A 23,003-nucleotide genomic window follows, 5' to 3' on the forward strand; every position below is an offset into this window, starting at 1 on the left:
CCCACTTTCCACCCTTCCACGTCACACTCCCAAAGACTTGTTAAATCCCCTGCTAGCGCACATCTCATTCCTGCAGATGGCTGCTACCCATTACAGCCCGACAGATGCACAGAGTGCTTCTGCTGCCGGTGGAATGTGGCATCTGCTGGCCAGCGTCTGATAAACTGGCACAACTGCTTCAAAGAGCAAAGGGTTGAGTAGCTGAATGTTTACAGGACACATCTGAGGAGCTCAGAACAACAGTTCCTTGATACGGCTGTCCTGCAATCGTTAATGGTGATCAACAGACAAGACTTCAACTTCATAATGTAGACAACAGTCTGTTCTGAACCGCTTTTCAGAGCGGCATGAAAACAAAAGCACCGTCTGCATTAACTTCTACTGCCTCGAGCACAGGCCCAGGCTGAGCTTGGAGGGGATAGGAGGAGAGCAGGGGCCCTCCACGCTGCAGACCTCATGAGAATCACTCGGGCAAAGGGATCCCGCTATCTACTTGCCATTCACAGCCAGACTAGGAGTCTGCTTCTTCCATCACTGTGGCTCCCCAGGACCATCCCCAGAGTGTTTTTTCTCACATTAGGAGAGTACCCACCTAGCACATCACAGCAAGCCACATACCTCGTGCTTCTCCCATCGGACTAAGAGCCACCAGAGGGTCAAAGCCCAAACTGGCAGTCTGTTTCCTAGCCTGGCCCCAATCCTATCCCGGCCCCAATCCTATCCCACCCACTGCCAGGGCTCAGTAAGCGCTCAGGACGTTAGAATTCCTTAAGCTAAACTCATTTCATAGGAAACACACTGGTAGTTAAGAATCTCAGGTTACAGAACCACTGGAGGGCAGGTATTTTGACTCCAAGCTGAGTGTGTTTTCTACACAGTAGATACTAAGGATGTCAGCACACACTGGGCTGCTGAGTACGAATTCCTCCGGTAATCTGCCTGCCTCTTTCTCCTGAAAAATGAGTAGAGGGTAGGGGTGGGATCCTACAGGAGAACTGATTTTACTTACTGATGTGGTCGATGGCTCCAGCACAGAACTTGCCGTAGAACTTCTTGGCACCCAGGCCTCGCAGATCGTGTATGGTGAATGGCCAGAGATGCAAGACATTGTTGCGGGAGAAGGCATCTCGTTTCTCAATCACGACCACCTTAGCTCCCAATAAGGATAAATCGATGGCTGTGCGGAGACCGCAGGGGCCAGCTCCAATGATGAGACACTGAAAAACACAGCTGCTTTCAGTGCGAAGGGAGTACCTCCTGAGCGCATAACCACCATTCCCTAAAGCCCCCCAGTAGGGCTATGCTCCCCATGACCAAGAAACTTTCAAACCCATCCGGGTCAGAGCGGAGTGCCTGCAATGGCTTCACAGAAAAGCTGTGGGCGCTCTGGATGGAGGAGACTTAACTGTAAGTGCTGGACAGAAACTCAGACGCGGCACCTGCAGATCACATTACCTGGGTCCTCACATCAACACACAATATGAAGATCACATCTCATCTCTCAACAACAGGAGAAAACCTTCTGGAAGGTTTCTAAGTCAAGCAGATCTCTGTCCACGGAGGCACAGATCATTAAATACACAGCCAAGCAGTCTTAGGGTCCTGGAATGGACCTACCACTTGAGAGACTCCCAGGTGGTAATTTTCAAGAGCCAAAGATTTATGTGCAGAAAAGAGTTCTAAAATCACCAACTTTAGACTGAAAATCCAGGGAAATAATCTTGAAGATCCATATTCTAGAGAAGTACTCAGGGTGAGACCGCACACTTATCTTAACTAGTTGGCATGCACGTTCAGAAGAAAGAGATGCACTGTTTCTGGCTTCCAATTCCTTTTATCCTTTTATTCTTTTTCCATATAAATTTATTTATTTATTTATTCCATATAAATTTTTTTCCATATAAATTTATTTATTTATATTTTTAATTTTTATTTTTAATTTAAATTTTAATTTAATTTTATATTTTTAATTTTTATTTATATTTTTATATTTTTAATTTATTTATATTTTTATATTTTGTATTTTTTATTTTGGCTGTGTTGGGTCTGTGTTGCTGTGCACACGCTTTCTCTAGTTGCAGCGAGCGGAGGCTACTCTTCGTTGTGGTGCGCGGGCTTCTCACTGTGGTGGCTTCTCTTGTTGCAGAGCACAGGCTCTAGGTGCGCGGGCTTCAGTAGTTGTGGCTCGCAGGCTCTAGAGCGCAGGCTCAGTAGTTGTGGCACACAGGCTTAGTTGCTCCGCGGCATTTGGGATCTTCCCGGACCAGTGCTCAAACCCATGTCCCTTGCACTGGCAGGCAGATTCTTAACCCCCGTACCACCAGGGAAGCCCCTCCAATGCAGCCAAAAATAAATAAATAAATTTTTATATATATATAAAAACTCTAGAGCGCACTTGAATTACTTGCATTTTGTGGATGAATATCTACCCAAATGCAAACCAACACAGGGCAAGTTAAGGCTCCTGAAAGGACAGTAACAACAGTCATAAAGTCATCTGCAACTTCATTTCCCTGCTAGCTTTTCCGAACTTCTCACAGAAAGTGCTCTTACTAAGGAGAAGAGCAGGAATGTATTACCTTTCTCCTCTCCCCACGCCTCCCCCTGCACAGGTGACTGCACATCTCGGGTCTTTCCCCAGGCCTACCCGTTTCATGGAAACTCTATTTCTCTCGATTGTGAAGAAAGCAAAAGAAATACTTTAGTTTACAAAGCCCTTGCTTATCAAGATAGACCTCTGGAAAATGGATGAAAAGAGGTCTGAAGCCTGTGGGAAGAAAATCCCCAAGTTGGCAAATACTCTACACCTTACCAGAGGCTGAGTCTGGAACAATGACTTTGCCCAGCACCAGGCTGCCACGGTCAGACAGGACACTGACAGGGCCTGGCTACCTCTTTGCTCAGAGGCCTGCATCCTCCTAACAGTCTGAGATTCAACTAGAACCTCAGCAAAATCAAACAACTCCTACGGTGTTTGACTTCAGGGTTGTTCTCAGTAGCTGAAACCCCGAATGGTCCTATGTGAATCCACGGGATAAGAATGGGGCACACAGAACAGTCGAATGAACGAACACAGGTAGTGGATCCACAAAGTTCTGCCGCAGTGTGAGCTTGACGGCCTCCCTAGGCTGTGGCCTAAGCAGCCGTGTCCTCACCAGGCTACCTCCACCCAATGCTCTCTCCTTCTCCAGCTGAGTCCTTGGGTCAGTGCCCAGGGCCTGGGCGGCCGCCCCTACCTTAGTGTTAGTGCACGCCTTTCCCTTCTTGTAGTCTTTGTGGCTGCCCCGCTTGTCCAGCTTTGCCCAGAGGGCCTTGGCTCTCCAGTAGTTGAGCTTGGACTTGAGCTTGTGGTAAAAGGAGCGGTGGTCCTTAGGCTTCAGTTCCAGGTGGTCGCAGAGCTCTTGGAAGGCCTTGAGGGTCCCCTTGCAAGTGGTGGCCTGCACGAACCGGTCAAAGAGGATGTGAGCCCGATTCGTCGCCTCGTTCTTACGTTCCTCCATGTCTCCCCACTCTCAGGCCCCTGACAAATGGGGCGGTGGGGGGGCTGTCGATCCACCTGACGCCGTCACGTTAATCTAATAAAGAAAGAAAGAGGAACGGTTAGCAAATCCAAAGCTGCATCTAGAAACGTTTTCTAGGAGACATAACTCTTTCCAGAGTGCACTTCCTAAGTGTTGCAGGCGTTCGTCACACAAGCGTAATAAGCTGCCGGTCCTCTAGACTCCAGGCACCGTCTGAGACACCGCGGATGGAGAAATGAGGAAGACTGCGGCTGCTTTCAAGGCTCTTACAGTTTGGCGGGTGAACAGAAGCTTAGATGTGCCCTGCTAAGTGTCAGAGAGAGAGAGGCTCAAGGGATGTGGGAACACAGGGGAAGAGCGCCTTCATCACGCAGGAGGGATCCTCACCCAGGATGAGCCCCTGAGGGACGACAGCTGAGGGTTTCAGGATGAACTGGTGTCAGCCAGGCAGGCAGGAAGCACAGGACGTGGAAAAGGAAGTAAACTGGAAGGCTTGCAAGGGACTCTTACAGACGAAAGGGTCCGGGATGTCTCCCGTGGAGTGAGTGGTGAGCCCAGGCCGAGGGATTACAAACAGAAGCCCTCATCTGTGGCGGGTACCCTGTTACAGCTGAGCTGCCTCAGTGGAGGGGCTCACCAGGCAGTTGGCTGAGTCGGCTCAGGGGGCACAGCACACAGGTGGTAGCTGACCTGTGAAGGCTGGTCAGATGACACGGGGGAGCCCTGGGCTCCGGGGGAGATCTGGACTCAGCGAGGGAGGGGCTGGCAGCCAAGGACGAGCGCTCTGAAGAGCTTCTGAGGCACAGCGGAGAGGTCTGAGAGCAGAGCCAAGGTCGGCGCTTAGGGACTGAAGTCCTGCCATGCGGACGGCACGTGGCAGGTAGGAGGATTTTACAGCCATTCCATTTTGCCCACAGAGAAACCTGACAGCAGTAATGATGCTGTCTATACCTCCCACTTATCAAAAACCTCCAGCACCTACCAGCCTACGTTTGCTGGGAGAAGCTTCAAGAAGGGAGGGGCCCCGCATGCGCTCCTTCACCCACTCCCTGCCTTGGGTCTGTACCACGCTTACTTGTCATCACTACGGAGAACTGTTGCTGGGGGCGGGAGGCAAAGGGCCAGAGGCTGGAACAGGGCGAGCAGAGAAGCAGGGCAGGGCAACAAGACGAGCAGCACCTCGGCCCTGGGTCCACGCGCGCCGGGCCCGGCCTGCCCCACTCGGCCTCAGTTCTCCCTCGCGTTAGATGAGGTGAGAGTGGACGCCCGGCGTTCAGTGTGGGAAAACCCTCCCAGCCACAGGACTCACGCCCAGGGCTCCAGGCGATTTCCCGTCGGGTGACAAACAGGGCTGCGCCAGAGCTCTGCTTTAAAGAGGACCTGCTCGTGGAGATGGCAGGGGATGGAGGAAGGGAGCTGCTGATCTACTGTGTTGGGGGAGGAGGGGTGGAAGTGAGAAGTGACCCACTGTTTAGTGAACCAGCCCAGGGCAAAGGGAACCACCAACCTATGTGCTGATGAGACCCTCTGCTTGCCTCCCCAGGCCTGGAAGAGCCCCACGTCCCGTCCTGAAGCTCTTACAGGCGGGAGAAGCCCCCTTGGGAAGCGGGAATAAGATTCTGCTTCTTTCCACACTTTACCACGTATTATAAGGTTGAACTGAACCAACTGGAGGTGTGGGTGGTTTCCTGAGAGAAGGCAATACCTAAATACCAGGAACTGCCACTTTCCTCTTGTGTTTTCTGTGTCAACAGACACAGCACTTGTTCTGTGGAGGCCGAGGTGAAGATGGTAATTCTTTACCTGAAACACACTGACTTGGCTTCTCATCTCAAATACATCACTAACTCAACAACCCCTCCTATGCACACTGCTGAACAACAGCTTGTCCCAACAGCCACGTGGCCAAGAGTCCAACAAGAAATGGAATTAACTGGAACTAACCTTCAGTTTCCCCTAAATAAAAGTTTATTCTAGGTAGCGCTAAGCAGCAAGATAAATATTTTAAAGTTTCTAAAAAGAGCCCATTCTTCTTCTTACAAGTCAATGCTTATCCTAGAAACTGCAGGTAGTCAAAAGATGGCTTGTAAGTGGTAGAGAAAACCAAACATGCTCATCCAGAAGCAGAAGAAAGGGTAATAACCCACGACTAGAAACAAGGGTCCCGGGTGTTGCCCGTCGGGGCCTCTGCGGCTTTATTTGCTTTGCTCGTGAGGCCAGCAGACAGCGCTCCTGCCCCTGCGTGCCCCACCTGTATGCACAGCTCTCTCGAACTCCACCAGAGTCACAGTGTTTAGAAAGCTTTGAACACACCGGCTCTGATCTCTCTGCCTCTCGTCAAGAAAGAAAATGATTTTTCTTTGTTCCTAAACAGCAGCAGCCACCTTCCACTCCCTGCCAGGATCTGGAGCCCGAGGCACCACCGTGTTCTAGCTGACACCAACACGCTCAAGATCCTGCGACATGCATTTCTAAAGGCCTTTCCCCTGTCTCACCCCACCCTAAAAGAGTCTCGGCATTTATTTTCAAAGAAGAATTCTGATGTGTGGGCTAACACCCCCTTGGTTGGCTGTAGCCCACCCTGTTTGAAACAAACATTTGCTTCCAAAGAGCTGAGCACTTGCTCAAACCAAACCTCACCACAGATGAACACCTTCATTAATAACTGGCCCCCAATCCTTCTGCTGATGCAAAACACTTTCAAATGAACAGGTTCCAGCCGCTCCCGGACAGCTGCAGAGAGCCTGCTTGCAAGAGGCAGACAGGGAGTAAGTGCCCAGTGTAAGAGAGTTCCACCTGCAGGTCACTAATGACAACAGATAAGTAGAGGGAAGCTGGTTCCTGGAACAATGTGACAGGCACCCGAGGTAAGACTACACAAGACCAATTCCCTCGGGCTGCCTCAGCTTTCCCCCTCTGCAAGCCAAGTGGCCGTAGCAGAAGACACTCCAGTGTCTGTTCTGCAGCTCTGCTGGCGGGACAGCCTCGTGCAGCCTGGGGACTACCCGGCACTGGGTTCACGCTAGAAGCAGCTGGGCAGACGGCAGAAGGACCACTCCCGCCATCGCCCTCATGCCCTCATTCCTGAACGTCAAACCCAGGTCGTGCTCCTCCGGGCCTCTCCTGGACCACCCCCATGTGCTGTACGTCCCACTAGCCAGGGAAAATCAACAGTCATAAGCGCAGGAGCCTACATACCAGGAAACCTGGCCGGAAGGTGCCAGAAATCCTGAGGACTGAAAGGTCAAGGTGTGGAAGGAAGAGACAAGGGAAGTGAGGAGCCTGAGGAGAGACGAGAAGAGGTGAGGCCAGCTCTCCGCATGTCAGTGCGATCTCTGCCACCGGCAATGGCCTGCGAGTTCCGTCCCACAGCAGCTGACTGCTGACTCAGAAGCACACTCCTTGGCTGTGGAGGAAAGTGCTAGAGAGACAGCCTATGAAGTGCATGCAGGAACAGAGTTTATGTTTCTATTTATAAGAGTAAAAGGTTGTCACTGACTCATGGCTGGTTTGAGAACACTCACTCTCTAGCTCTTAGAATAGATGGGTGGTTATTTGAGGGGTGGGGGAGACTTACCTTTAAAAATAGAAAAAGGAAAGAGAATCAAAACAACAAAATAAGAATTATACTTCAAGAGTAAGAAATCAGAGCCAAGTTTGGTTAATTTTCTCCCTAGCCACTGCACCACTAATATACTGGCACATGTGCAAATCTGACTCTTACAAAGGATCTACGAAATGCTCCTTTCCTAGCCCATGCAGTCAGAGGCGTGACTTGTCTAAACAGACCTTAGAAGGAAGGCAGATAGGAAGACATGTTTTACAATGTCATTAGGAGGAAAATTAGATGACAAATGCACTTCAGATTACAGAGATTCCTTCATGTTTTACAGAAACAAGGACCAAAGTAGCCAAATGCCTTGAGTTCTTGGTCAGTCTTTCTGCAAAAGAGCCGCTCAGGCCACCACCATCTGTGGATGGGGACACTGAGTCCCTCGCCTGGGGCATCTGATTGAATCAGACTGTCTGGTAATGAAACTCCTCGTCGCCCCAACTGCTTCCCAGCTCCTGTCTCAAAGGCCTCTCATCTCTCATGGCCCCAAGATAAGGTTCTCTAGGTCCCAAGGAAGCAAGCTCAAAATACAAGAAGGAAAGCCGTCCTTCTCACAAATCTTGTTGCTGCCTTTGTTCCATCCTCAGTTCTTCTCTGACTTTCCATCCTATTTAGCATCAGACGGACACTCGGCGGGATGCTGAGGACTCCGGAAACCAGCCCCCGTGCCCCCCCCATTCCACGGGTCTGCTCTTTAGTCCCACGCGCCGGTCCTCACCCGCGCCCGCGATTGCGCAAGCGCGTGACTGGAATGGCGCTCTCCTCCACCACCTCAGGGCTTCATCAGGGCAGCGACCGGGTCTCTGCAGCTTCAGCCTGACCTGCAGTGGGAACACTCTAGTTTCTGTGGAGTTGACAAGGGAAAAGAATCCCTAGTGGGAGTCTGTCTGGAGGTCCCTGCGTGGCTGGGGGAGGTGGAGGAGAAGCGGGGGGATGTTACAGAGGAGAGTTCTATCTAATGTGCCACCAAAATGGGGTGTCTAAGAACACAGTCAGCCTGGGCAGGGGAGAGCAACTAGCAAAAATGCAGCGCTTTTGTTATGGATTCTCACACTGCCTTATTCTAGGAGGTGGAACGGCCCTCTCTAGAGGGGTCTGAGAAGAGCCTGGATCATGACCTCTGGGTTCTCTTCCAAGTCTCCAATTCTGAAAGACGCTAACCCCTAATGCTGTATCTTCTCAAAACTTTTTATTTTACTTTCTTTGACAGCAACCTATTTCTTCAGGAAAAACACCTACACAATTGACCAAGGAGTCAGAAATGACCTCTGCCCATAGAGAACAGACTTGTGGTTGCCAAGGGGGAGGGGGAGAGGGAAAGGCATGGACTGGGAGTTTGGGGTTGGTAGATGCAAACTATTACATTTAGAATGGATATACAACAAGGTCCTAATGTATAGCACAGGGAACTATACTCAGTATCCTGTGATAAACCATAATGCAAAAGAACATAAAAAAAAGAATGTATATATGTATATAACTGAGTCACTTTGCTGTACAGCAGAGATTGACACAACATCGTAAATCAACTATACTTCAATAAAAAAATTTTTTTAATATATATAAATGGGATCATTAAAAAAATAAAATATTGAAGGGTCAAAAAAAAATAAAACATAACTTAAAAAAAGAAAAAGAAAAGAAATGACCTCTGTCTCTGTCACCCCAAGCAAACACTAACAAGTCCAAGTCAGAACCAAACACCAGTAAACATAATGGCTGATGCCGATGCAAATGCCAATGTCTGTCCCAAATAACCCTGGAAAACAAAGAGTCAAAAAGAACAATGCCCCAGCCCCAGTGTCTCAGGAAGAGTATCTTCACCTGCAAAGTGAAGGTAATGTCCAATGAATCACAGGGTTTTGCAGGAACTGAGGTAATGAGTGCAAAATGTGTAGCAGTGCCAGACAGACAGCAAGACCCAGTAAATGGCAGGAGTGTTGTTATTATCTAGTAGTTTATAATCCCATCAACAAAAGGTTATACTCAGCTAAATAAGTGGCTACTATAACAGAATGAGAGAACTCAGACAGCTCTGTCCTTTGAAAGAAAGAAAAATGTTGTAAAACTTCCTTTGTCCCTCCCTCACTCTTCACCCTCCCCACTCCACTTGTCCCAGAAGGTGTGACAATGGCATTGGGCAGGAGGGGCTAAAGGATAACACCCGAGTGGGCAAGTTCCTGCCAAACTCAGATGTTCAAACAAGAAAGATACAAGGACTGTCAGTGACAGTGAAAACAGCCAACACTGAATACTTATTGGCGGTCAGATCCACACTGCATCTCCACCGTCACCACAATCTACCACCTGCATTTTGCAGGTGGAAAACTGCTGCTTAAAGACGTTTAAACGTCACACAGCAGGAAAACGGTGCTGCCACGTTTTGCATCCAGAGCCCAAGGCCAGAGCCATTTGAAGGAAGAACCACCTGAGAACACAGCTTGAGAAACAAGAGCTCATTAGAACGACATCCCCGGTCCAGAACCTCCGGGAGGAGTGCTCCGGGTGAACTTAGCAAGGACACACAATACAAGATTCTTTTTCTTCTCACAATTCATCGCTGTATGGGCTCCTTTGAAATGGAGCCCTTTCTTAAATGGAGGTCAGGGCACTCTGGGGTCACAGTGACCCTCCGAGTGGCGGCTGAAAGGCTGAGCACTCCCCAGCCTGCATCCCTCAGCAGCTCTCGCACCTGAGCCAGCATCAGCACCTCTCAGGAGGTGATCACAAAGCATTTCTGAATCACCCAATGCTACTCCACTCGCTGCAGGAACTCAGGGCAGGACAGGAGGTGAATCTCAACCTACCCACTACCAAGGGTCCAGAGCTGAGGGACAGAGACCAAAAGACCAACCCCTTCCTGCCCACAAGTCTGAGAGCCTTGTTATGATCCAGGCTGTCAGGGTGAGGAAAGGGCCTCTGGTTGGGGAGAGAGGCTCACTGAGGTTGTGGGAAAGCGCAACCAAAAGCTGTTCTGCACAAGGGCAGGCCCCGGTCCACGTAGCTCGGCACTGTGTACCCAGTTCCCGGCACATAGTAGGTGCTCAATGAGGTTCTGCTGACTAGAGGACTACCCAGCCACCTGCACTTGTGCAGGCTCGGGAAGTGGTCTGCCTGGCAGCCGTGCAGGGTGACCTCGAGGGCCACTGCTGGACAGGGGCTCAGAGAACACCAAAGCTGCGGCAGACCAACGGGGTACCGATACTCCCGCAAGGACGGCTGTGGAGCTGTAGGGAAACACCTCTGGTATCTCCTGCTCCTGGGGGCAGACCCTGCAGCAAAAGCTTTGTAAACACATGAACTGCTGGCAAGAGGTTAACGTGGCACCGAATCTGGGGTTTCTCAGTTGTCTGGTCTGCCTACTACCAACTGCCATGAATCACAAAATATACGATGGTCAAGATCCGAAGGACCACCCAGTGTGACCAGCCACCCCACACCTGCATCTTCTGTGTACCGACCACAACACACAAACAGCTGAACCGACAAGTGGCTTTCTACCTTGTGAAGCAGTCTTCACCATCTTTGAGCAGCTTGAAATGTTAATTTCCCAAGGACACAATTTCTAGGTAGAAGACCCCATAGTTTTTTATTCCATGGTCCAAAATTTCCCCTTGGAAGCATCCAGAACAAAATTAGTTCCTCTTTTACAGGCCAGCCGTCCAAACATCTGCTATCTTCACATCCTCCTCAGTTCCTTCAACCATTTCTCTTTTGACGTGGCTTTCAGTTTCTTCACCTCAGCATTCTTCCATAAGCTCCTACGATCATGTCAATACCCATCTCATCTGCCCTCCCCCCGTGACGATGAACACGCCCACGTGAAGCAACCCGTGTGCACCGATCCCACCCCCCTTTCTCCACCACACACACTGCCTCCTGCACTGATCCTCTCCTCCTGCATCAGTCCCTCCCCCAAACTGAACTATTCCCACTGACGTAGGCTCTCATCTTTAAAAACCCTGCCCTGTCCCCATCTCCTCTGACTAGTGTACTCCACTCCCCAGAAGAACGGTCTGTGCTTGTGGTCGTGACTTCCTCTCCCACTGTCCTTGAAACCTACAACAATTAGGCTTCATTCCCACTGCTCCACATAAACATCTCATCAAGGACACAGTGATTTCCACACTGTCAAATCCAACGGCCAGTTCTCAATCCTAGTTTCCTCCACCAGCCCAGAGCTCGAGTCAGCCCACCACGCCTCTTCTCGGCCCTGGGACACCACCCTCCTGGTTCTCCTCTGGCCTCTACAGATACTTTCCTGTGTCCTTTACTGGTCCCTCACATATACCCACCTTTCGCATGTTGAAATGGCCATAGGGTCACTTAGTCTTTGGGCCTCTTCTCAATCTACATCCACTCCCTGAACATCAGTGGCTTCCTAACTTTTTAAATCGTACACACAGTTCTCTCTCTATATAGTTTATGTAAATGTAATTTTTCTTAACAATAAAGCTATTTTTAATTTCAATCAATCAAAATTTTGTAGCTTTTAGAATCTATTGCTCAAGACTGCACGTAAGCAACTTAAATGCAAATTATACTGGTAGCGCTTAGAGGAAGCAGACTGTGTACTTTGTTTTCTTGCTCTCCACTTCTATTTGATATTTTTTATTAGTTATGTTTTATACGTATTAGTGTAAATATGTCAATCCCAATCTCCCAATTCATCCCACCACCACCACCCACCCCCGTAAATGTAATTTTTGAAAAATGTCACAAGTTACCTTTACTACGGAAATATTCTGACGTTTTCTGTTCTCTCATTCTTTAAAGTTGCTGGTCCCCACTGTATTGTTTTCATGACCCATTAATGAGACACAACCCACTTTGAAAATCTCTGCCCTCCATGTCCCCCAGTACCATGGCTTTAAGTATCCATTTTACGTAGAGATAATTACTGGTGCACAAATTTATTTTCTCTCCTCTGAACCTGTAAAACCGACTGCTTATTTGACATTTCTACTTGGAAATTTGACAGGCATCTCAAACTTAACATGCACACAACCTTGATTCCCATTCCTATCCCGAGCCTGCTTCTTCCTTAGTTATTTTCTGCATCTCAGCAAATGGCACCAACATCCAGCCAGCTGCTCAATCTAAAACCCTTAGAATTATGCTAATTTCTGTCACATCCCATAGTCAGTTCTTCAGTATCTTCTGTCTGTTCAATATTCAAAGTACAGCCCAATCCAACCACTCTCCACCATCTCGTCCCCCACCCTCATCAAAGTCATTTCATCCCTCCCTTGGGTTCCTCCAGAGCCCCTCCCTGCTGCCACCGTCCCAGTCCCAGCTCCCCCGAATGTTTTCCAATAGCAGCCTGAGCATTCACTCAGTGTTGGTCCAATCAGGTTACACCTCTGCTCTAAGGCTCCATGGCTTCCCAGCTCAGAGTTAAATCTGAAGTCCTCACAATGGCCTCTGAGGCCCGGAGTGACCTACCGCACTCCCGTCTCCTAAACTCCTTAGGCTCTAGCCAGACTGGCCTCCTTCTTGTTCACCAAGTACCCCCAGCAGTGGCCACCCAGGTCTCTGCATGCCCGGTCTCCCTGCTGATGCTCTCCACCAGATGGCCACACGGCTTTTGTTTGTTTGTTTTTTATTTATTTATTTTTGGCTGTGTTGGGTCTTCGTTGCTGCGCACTGGCTTTATCTAGTTGCGGTGAGCGGAGACTACTCTTCGTTGCGGTGTGTGACCTTCTCATTGCAGTGGCTTCTCTTGTTGAGGAGCACGGGCTCTAGGCGCGTGGGCTCAGTTGTTGTGGCTCACGGGCTCTAGAGTGCAGGCTCACTAGTTGTGGTGCACGGGCTCAGCAGTTGTGGCTCGAGGGCTCTAGAGCGCAGGCTCAGTAGCTGTGGCGCACGGGCTTAGCTGCTCCGCGGCATGTGGGATCTTCCCGGACCAGGGCTAGAACCCGTGTCCCCTGCGTTGGCAGGTGGATTCTTAACCACTGCGCCACCAGGGCAGCTCCCCACAGCTTCCTCTTCACCTTCTCCAGGGCTTTGCTCAAACACCACCTCGTTAGAGAACCCTTTCCTGACCCCCCAGACGAAAGAGCACCCACCTCCCGTTTCTCTTTAACCCCTCACCTTGCTTCATTTTTCCTGTGGCATTTGTTACGACCTGACACGGTGTATGTGCCTTGTTTGTGTATTGTCCATCTTCTGCAGCAGAACGTAAGCCCCAGCTATAAAGAGCTCGACTGGAATGTGCCCCTCACTGCCGACACCACCGCACAGAACCCCCAAATCTTTATCACTAATGTGCTGCTTCTAAAATCTACCCCATATTTATGTGCTTTGCTTTCAAGACACACCGGGACCTTTCAACTATCTTTACTAAAACTCATCTTGTTTGATTCAGCCAGAGTCACGGATGCAGCTCCCATCTCAGCGTTAAAACAAACATTTTTACCATGGCCTACAAGGCTCTAGAACAGTGTTTCACAAAATTTTGGTCTTAGGACTCCTTTATACTCTTAAAAATATTGAGAACCCAAAGATCTATCAATACTTACTGCATGTGAAGTTAAAACTGAGAAAAATTTCAATATTAATTCAGTTTGAAACAATCCATTACACAGTAACATAATTAACATTTTTTTCATAAAATATTTTCCAGAACAAAAATTTAGTGATTAGAGTGATAATGTTTTTACATTGTTGCAAATCTCCTCAATGTCTGAAGACAGCTGGATTCCCACGTCTGCTTCCTGCACTCCATCTGCTGCAGTATCACATATCATGCAGCCTCTAGAAAACTCCACCGTACACTCGTGAGCAGAAAAGAGGGGAAAAGGCAAGTATTTCCAGCTTAGTATCATTGTGAAAATAGTGTTAAGCTCACGGACCCCCCCTGAAGAGGTGTCGGAGAGCCCCTACGAGATCCGCACCCCATGCCCTTACCTCTCTCACCTCCTGCTACTGCGGCCCCCTTGCTCATCCCCTCCGGCTTCCTTCCTGCCCCGCGAACACACTCTCCCCTCAGCCCGGCCACTCGCTGCTCCTATGTCTGAAATACTCTCCCCCAGATCCAGTCACACATTCAAAAAATACTACTGAGCATCTGTTGTGTGCCAAGCACTTTTCTTTTTCTTTTTCCATAATTCTTTTTTTAATATATTTATTTTATTTTATTTATTTTTGGCCGCATTGGGTCTTCGTTGCTGCGTGTGGGCTTTCTCTAGTTGTGGCGAACAGGGGCTACTCTTTGTTGCAGTGTGTGGGCTTCTCGTTGTGGTGGCTTCTCTTGTTGTGGAGCACAGGCTCTAGGCACACGGGCTCAGTAGTTGTGGTTTGCGGGCTCTAGAGCGCAGGCTCAGTAGTTGTGGCTCATGGGCCCTAGAGCACAGGCTCAGTAGTTGTGGCTCGCGGGCTCTAGAATGCAGCCTCAGCAGTTGTGGTGCACAGGCTCAGTAGTTGTGGCTCGTGGACTCTAGAGTGCAGGCTCAGTAGTTGTGGCACGTGGGCTCAGTAGTTGCAGCTCATGGGCTCTAGCGCGCAGGCAGTAGTTGTGGCCCGTGGGATCTAGCGCGCAGGCTCAGTAGTTGTGTGCCGAGCACTTTTCTAGGCTCTAGAAATAACACAGTGAACAGAGGGAAAACCTGTCCCTGCCTCCCCGGGTGCCCGTCCTCTGAAGGGGCTGACAGGTGTGTGATGCACCCTCACCACCCTTGGCTGTTATTCGAGTGTCACCTCCTCAGTGTGGCCTTCCCTGACCACACCATTTAAAACTGACCCCCCCACCCAGCTTAGCCTCTTGCCCTGTTTTCCCCGAAGCACTCACCACAGTCTGATGTACTATAAATGCCATTTACTGTCTTCCTCTCTAGAATGTGAGCTCTACGAGGACAAGGATTTTTGCCACTTTGCTCCCTGCTGTATCGTCGCACCCAGAATACGTCCTGACTCAGAGCAGTGCACAACAACTGCCTCTTTTTTGTTGTTGTTGTTTTATTTTATTTATTTATTTTTGGCTGTGTTGGGTCTTCATTGCTGTATGTGGGCTTTCTCTAATTGTGGCGAGCGGGGGATACTCTTCATTGTGGTGTGCGGGCTTCTCATTGTGGTGGCTTCTCTTGTTGTGGAGCACGGGCTCTAGGCACGCGGGCTTCAGTAGTTACGGCACGTGGGCTCAGTAGTTGTGGCTCGTGGGCTCTAGAGCTCAGGCTCAGTAGTTGTGCACACGGGCTTAGCTGCTCCGCGGCATGTGGGATCTTCCCAGACCAGGGCTTGAACCCGTGTCCCCTGCATTGGCAGGCGGATTCTCAACCACTGCGCCACCAGGGAAGCCCAACAACTACCTCTTGAATCCATGAACAGATGCGTGACATCGGAGGGTTCAAGCAGAATTCTGTTGGGACGTGAGATGGAAGTCACCAAATGAAAATGGGCTGAGAGCCACCAGGTTGGGAGCAGGAACATGCAGATCCGGGAATCCTACAAGGGGACCCGCGCCTTTTCCACAGCCACACCTGCTCTGGACCCTCCCTCTATAGACCCCTCCGGCAGACCCCTGCACCCACGCAGCAGGAGAGGAGAGCCGGACAGGAGCCAAGCCCTGGAGGCAGCTTTGTTTTCACAGCCAAATGGTTTCAGAGTAACAGCTCCCAAGAAAAGAATCTGGCTGCAGAGAAGAAGAGTTTATCAGTGTCATGAAGTGTTACAGGGCAGCTCCCAGCCCACCTCCCCCAGAAGCTAAGGGAAGGACCCATAATCTTTCTATATCTGGGGTGTGTGTGTGTGTGTGTGTGTGTGTGTGTGTGTGTGTTTAAAATCTGTCTCAGAAATCCATGCTGCTGTCATAAGCTGGGGTGTCTGCAAAGGCAGCGTTTCCTCACTCAGGGCTGAAGACAAGGGGAGCCGCACCGCCCAGCAGCTTCTGACAAGGCTGCCCAGAGATTAAGTGGAGAAGGTGGGCAAACAGAGACAGACAGCTGGACCCTTGAAACACCAGCTTCAGAGGTGGGATAGGGATGGAACTTTTCTGAATGGTAGGAGGAATAAAAGTCAGCGCAGACTGATGTGGCCACATCAACCTAGGGGGTTGGGAGGGGGGTCAGCACCACCCAGGGATTCAGGCCCCGCAAGCCATCCCCACCCCGTCCACTCTTAATGCCCCCGCCTCGCAGGAGCAGGGGGCCGCACCTTCCCCTCTCCAGCCCCCACTCACTGTCCTCACCCCTCCCCTCCCTGGAGGAGGGTCCCGCCAGTCAGAGGCCCTTTGTTCTCCTCTGAAACTGGCGCCATCTACTGTAGAACATTTTCCCCCTTTTCGGCCATTTTTAAGTGCACAGTTCAGTGGCATTAAGTACTTTCGCGTCCTGTGCAACTACCACCACCACCCACCTGTCATGCATTTTAAACTTCTTCCTCCCTCCCAGCCTGCATGCTGGGGCCTCTCCCATCTTCCCACACACCCGTGCCTTTCCAGCTGCCGGCCCCTCCCTCCCGCTTCCTGAGGGCGCCGTCTACCCTTGCTGTCCCCACCGCATGAACTCCTAACTACGCCCCGTCACCTTTCCCCTCCCTCTGAATCTGGCTTCTGTCCTCATCACTCCACTGAGGGCGCTGTGAAAGGCTCAGACACTTCAACCCCTATCTCACTTGTTCCCGCTCATTTGCTCTTCCTGGAAACCCTCCTCTCCTTGGCTCTGTCTTCTGCTTCTCAACCACTACTATCCTCAGGCTTCTCAGCTCCCTCAAATGGCTACAATTGTTTCAGCTGCCCCTCTCTTCATAAACTGGACGACCCCTACACTTCTAACTTTGCTGACCTTGCTTCTGAGATCCAAACATTATTGAACATCTTCATCCAGACATCCCACGTGTACCTCAAACTGAGGAGTGCACCACAGGACACTTATATTCTCTTCCCCAGCTCTCACCCCCTCATGTACTCAAATGCTGCCACTATCCACCCACCAATGGAAACCGGGGGTCATTTCAGACCCTTCTCGGTGTTAATCTCGCAATCCGATCAACCAATAGCAAAGACCTCTTGATTCTAACTCTCTGGGACCTCTGCTTTATAAAGCATCTCCCTACCAGTATCTTGGTGGGAGCACTTGTGACCTCTAGTTGGACCATTACAACAGCCTTTTCATCTTAAGGCCCCTCCAATCCATCCCCCACATGAGTGCCTGAGTGTTTTTTTAAAGAGCAAATGTGATCCCTTGCCTCAAATGTGATCCACTACGGCCTTCCAGTGTTTTTAGGGAATAACCCAAAGCCTCAGCAAGGTTCAAAAGGCCCCAGAGGTCTAGCAGCAGCCTTGCTCCCATCCCTCCCCACACAGTCCACTGTCCTCAGTCATCCTCGCAGCCTCCAGGACGCGCCTCAAGTGTGGTCACGGTGCTCCCCTCGCCCGACACGGCCTTCCTCCCTGCCCACCACCCCGGCCCCTCTGTGCACCTTCTCACCTGGGCACATCCCTCCTCCCTTTCCACACTTGCCACTGCTCTGGAATGAAGCCCACGTCTGCCTGCCCATCAGCTCAGGGGGCGCTAGTTAGCAGGAAGAGTCATTCACTTCTGTTCTTGCACTCAGTACACGTGACAGTGGGAAGGAGAAAGAGAAATGAAAGGCTCACGTGGGGGGCTTCCCTGGTGGCAGAGCGGTTGGGAATCCGCCTGCCACTGCAGGGGACACAGGTTCGAACCCTGGTCAGGAAGATCTCACATGCCGTGGAGCAACTAAGCCCATGAGCCACAACTACTGAGTCCGCGTGCCACAACTGAGCCTGCACTCTAGAACCCGCGAGCCACAACTACTGAACCCACGTGCCACAACTACTGAGCCTGTGCTGTAGAGCCCGCGAGCCACAACTACCGAGCCCATGCACCCACAGCCTGTGCTCCGCAACAAGAGAAGCCACCGAAATGAAGAGTAGCCCCAGCTCGCTGCAACTAGAGAAAGCCCGTGCGCAGCAATGAAGACCCAACTCAGCCAAAACAAAAAAACAAACAAAAAAGGGCTCATGTGGGCCACAGAGTCTAATGTCACAGAACACAGAAAGGAGAAAAACTATGTGTGAAGATTCATTTGTTACTAACTTGTTATTGATTTAAGGGGTGAGAGAAGGGCAAGGAAGTGGCCAAAGCTGAGCTCCCTAAGGTATCTCTGGACAGTTCTTGATTAAGAAAAGGAGTTTTGTTTTCAATTCACATTTCAGGACAATATTTACCTTTGCCAGATACCAGAGGATCACGGGTCACTGGTATAGTGATATCTAAGCTCTCAAGGGTTAGACAGTCCAAAGGAAAAGATTCACCAGATGTCCACAGGGTTCTTGGAGATGGAAACAGGGAAGGAAGGAGGAGATAAAGCAAGTATAAGTATGCTTCCTCTGGGAAGACTGGCTGTAAAACAGGAGCGGTAAGATACAGCTGTTTCAGGAGGCTGGCAGCTAACGAAGGAAAAAGATCTCACATCTCCAACAGGGTTGATGACGACCCCCTCCACCTCCACCCCACACACCAAGCAAACTGACCAGATCTGCCTTGGCTCCAGGCCACAGAAGAGAGTGGGGCTAGATGGCTCCAAGACCATGATTTTTTTTCCAACTATTTTCATGGAGAAAATCTCAGCTGTTTTCTCCAAAGCAGAAATAAACTGAGAAGGCTAATCTTAAACCAGCTCTATAGAACATACTTTCCCTTCCCAATTACCTTAAGGCGGTATGGGACTTAGGTATAATTTCCCCAGCAAAACACAGTTTTTTCTGGATCAAACACTCCTCAAGGCCAGCCCTCTCATTCTGCTGATTCCTATTGAGCTCTGACACCATCGACCATCATTCCCGCAGCTACAGCCCTAACTCCTTCACGAGGGAAAGAGTCCATCTGGTTAGAAATAAAACACTCAGAGAAAGGGAATACAACAAGTTTCATTTCCTTATGCTTAAGGAATACTGCAAATTCCTGAGCTACACTCTGGCAGGCTCTTGAAAGGGCCCAGCCCACAACCTCTCCTTGCTTACGCCAACCCTGCCCTGGGGAGGACCCCCACCCTGTCCAGGGGCTGCTGACGTATAGCCAAGACTTCAGCACCCTATGGCCACCTTCAGCATCCTTCTCTGGTCCAGCAGCGGCGAGCTTCAGGTGACACGTTGTTCCCTGCCCACCACTGGATTTTCTGAAGCCCTTGCCCAAGTTTTCACAGGCATAAGTCACTGCTACTTGACCTGCTGGCTCTGGTGCACAGAAGGCGAACGCTTTGGTTTGCTCCACAGCCTGAAATCTAACATCTGAGAGAACTCAAGTGCTCCCTAGGGGATATCATTAGGCACTATCTACTGCCTGACCCTCTCCCCACTGTGGGTGAGGCAGGTCTGCCTCTGGGAAGCCACCCTCATGAGGAATACCCTCTGCCCTCTCGTGAACTGGACGAGCTCCGTGCCTCAGCCATGATCACGACCACTCAGTGCAGAGCACGACCAAGTGATCTGGGTACATTTCACCCTCTCAGGTTCCTGCTTTTGGGTACAGACTGAGTATATCACCTTCAGAAATATCACTCACTTCGGGACAGGGAAAAGTGAATGTATCTGTTCAACTTAAATACTTATCTGATACAGACACTGGACATCAGACATAAAGACCTTGTTAAAGGACCTTAAACTAAGCAGCCTTATATCTCAAAAGACGTCTGATCAGAAGCCCCAGAGTATCTCAAATCACAGTGTGAGCACAGTAGGAATTCAATAAATGTCACACTAAGATGACCTCAAAAGGATGGCCTCGCTTTGTGCTGACTGCCTACCTCCTATGGGGCAATTTAGCCCACTTGTTCATGTTAAAGCCTCAATCCCTGCTAACAGCAAGTTTGCTTTTTAACAACCTAGTGTGTGACAGGCACTGACATACAACAGTGAAAGTGGACAAGATCTTTGCCGTCATGAAGCACACGGCTCCTGAAGAGGAAGTTAATGATAATTAGACAGTGAACCAAACCTGCTTCATATACTACAATCCAACTGCATAGAGTGGCATTTGGTGTGAAGGCAGGAAAATCTGTTTACCTCCTTTTCAATCATCTGGATAATTTGGGGGAGAAAGCAGAAGAGGATAAAGAGGTAAGAGAATATACAGACAACGGGAATCATTACTTAACCACCTCTCCCACCAAACCTTCAAAAGGAACCATTGAGAAATGGCCATACTGGAAGATTTTAGTTTCACCGAAATTCCTGCTCACCCTGTAATCATGTGTTAACAGAGCAATAAAATGGCCAAACAGCTAGTGGGGGAAAAGTCACAGGCTCCAAATAAATAACAAGCTGGGTAACTGGCCTCTAAGCCCTAGAGAACCTGAGCTCCTCACCTTAGAGCCTCACACCAGAAACAGATGGGCTTGGCTTATTCCCTGTAGATATTCCAGCCCGGTCAGGTGCTGGACGCCCTGGGCACAGCAAGTGCAGAGGAGCCAGGTGAGAGCCCAAGCTGTGCCACATTCCTGACATGAGAACCTGCAGGACCTGGCTGAGAAGCAGAAGAACTTTAAGCAGGCCTTCTGTTGCCCCAACAGCGCAGCGCCCAGGCAGCAGAAGTGGCACGGAGTGTTTTTCTAAACAACTTTGAGGTATAACTTACATACCATAAGATTCAACTGTTCTAAGTGTACAGTTCAATGATTTTTTAGTAAATTTACCAAGCTATGCGACCATCACCACAAGAGTTTTAGAACATTTCTATCAATCTCAGGGGATTTTTAATAACTCCCAAATCTGAAGATGATTATGTTATAGTCAGGTTTAAGGGGCTGATGAATACGAAGGTAGTATCCACTGCTCTTGCTGCCAATTCAGCAGCATGAAGGGAACTCAGTGCAGCCACATAAAGGAAGCCACAGCCGTCTTGTGTCCGCATGAAAAGATGGGTTTGGCTTGGGGACCTGGAAACGTATACAATTTTCTTAAAAAGTCACTAATGCTGAGAACAGTGCTTCCCAAACCACAAGGAAGAACCCCTTAATCTGTTTGCCTTCCCTGGCACCCTGCCCACAATGGCTCAGTGGTGCCAGTGCACAAATCTCTGCTCACCACGACAGACTGTGAATACTAGAGCCGAGAACTCAGAAACGTTTTAAACAGGCATTGTCTCTTCGTCCTGACAGCTGTTACACTTTCAAGAGCACAGTGTAAAGGAACGGGTCATGAATCTCAAATCTAATAATTTTCCAAATCACTGATCAAACAAAAGAAATGAAATTTATGAAAAAATGCTCTGACCTTTAAAACATAAATGCATAGGCATCTTAAACTGATGTTAACTCATGGGATTATAGGGTTTTACATCCTATAACATCCCAAGATTGATGTTGGCCAAAGCTATCAATTTTTCTTCATATGCAGAATGTAAGCAAAAGCAGCATGAAGGGATAGTGGAATCAGAACGTTAGAAAACGTTAGCAGATTGAAGGTCTACAACTTCCCAACACACAACAGAACCACACAGAAGCGCACACCCTTCCCTGAGCCCATCTGGCGACCGTGCCTTTAGCACCTTCAGGATGTCTGGGCCCTCCTACCGACAGCCTGGCGTGGAGAGGGGACACCAAGAGAGGAGGGCGACTCTACAAAGAGCAACGAGAAAGCCAATCTGACAAAGAGTGAAGGGCTGCACAGCGCAACTCTCCTCGCCGGTTTCTTCCGGACGCTCCTCCGACTTCTGCCGCACTGAAGACCACTGAGGGCCCCCAGTCCTCCGTCCCTAGACCTCCTCCTTTCTGTTTCCTTCTGCACCTTCTCTGTAACTCTCTCCTGGGCATCTCCAGCAGAATATGCCAGGGCACCTTCACGTGTGGTTTCAGGAAAAACTCTTCATCTGCTCTTCCAAACTGGTCCATCCCCCTGACTTGCAACCCCTGTAAAATTGCCATCCACCCGAGCCAGAGCTCCAGGCACCAGCCTTCACGTCTGCCCTACTCCGCATGTTCTTCTCGTCACCCCCAGAATGTCAGGGGCTGTGCTGTGTGTGGTACTGTAGAGAATGCAGAACAGGACCGGATGAACTGCCATGTGTTCTTCCTAAATTTCTCTCCACATATCCCCTCCTTCCCAACCTCGTTGCCTTGAACTTTATTATCTCTACCTGGACTCTACCTAGATCTCCTAAATGCAGATCCTGTCTCAAGGTGGGGTTTTTTACTTTTTGTGGTAATATATATACAAAATTTACCATTTTAACCATTTTTAAGCGTGCAATTCAGTACATTCACAATGTAGTATAATAATCGCCAGAACTTTTCATGACCCCAACAGAAACTTGGTACCTGTTAAATAATGACCACTCATGTCCCCCTTCCCTGTACCCGCTGGTAATCTCTATCCTACTTTCCGTCTCTGTGAATGTGCCTCTTCTAGGCGCCTCGTATAAGTGGAAGCGGGTGATATGTGTCCTTTCGAGTCTGCTTGTCTGGCTTAGCACAGCGTTTACTGGTGTTGTCACAGGCAGCAGAACTTCATCCCTTCTCACGGCTGAGAATGTTCCGTTGTATGTTCGTGTTCATCCGCCAACGGACACCTGGCTCATGCCCACCTTTTGGTTATTGTCAGTAACGCTGCTATGGACACGGGTGTACGAGTTTGTAGACCCCGTCTCAAGTTTGAAATTCTAATTAATATGCTGTATTTCTTCCAAAGTGATCTTTCTAATCAAATCTCATCATGCCACACCTCTGTTTACACATTTTGAGACACGCTTCGCTGATGGACTAAATTCCTTGGCGGCCAGAGCACCCGCTTCCCCTTCATCCCCCTCACTCGCTGCCCCTGACACACCTCACTCTTCCCCGTGCGTCCTGTTTCACTGCCAACGACACGCTTCCCCACCCTGCACACACATTCAACCTCCTCCGATCTTCTC

General features: G+C 49.7%; 1 protein-coding gene across 27 annotated transcripts in view; it reads right to left on the reverse strand.

Annotated features, from left to right (window-relative positions):
- The window catches only part of MICAL3 (microtubule associated monooxygenase, calponin and LIM domain containing 3), a 175,915-nt gene that overhangs the window by 97,024 nt on the left and 55,888 nt on the right, over window positions 1-23,003 (reverse strand). For all 27 annotated transcript variants that reach the window (XM_082420527.1, XM_082420526.1, XM_082420528.1 and 24 more), the window contains 2 exons: window positions 3,237-3,575; window positions 1,010-1,217 (listed from right to left, as the gene is read on the reverse strand). In XM_082420527.1, coding sequence (XP_082276653.1) covers window positions 1,010-1,217; window positions 3,237-3,500 — 472 coding nt within the window. In that variant the 5' untranslated portion in view covers window positions 3,501-3,575. The remainder of the gene's footprint in view (window positions 1-1,009; window positions 1,218-3,236; window positions 3,576-23,003) is intronic.

This window comes from Balaenoptera physalus (genome assembly GCF_965194825.1).
Source record: "Balaenoptera physalus genome assembly, chromosome: 13".
Taxonomy (NCBI): domain Eukaryota; kingdom Metazoa; phylum Chordata; class Mammalia; order Artiodactyla; family Balaenopteridae; genus Balaenoptera; species Balaenoptera physalus.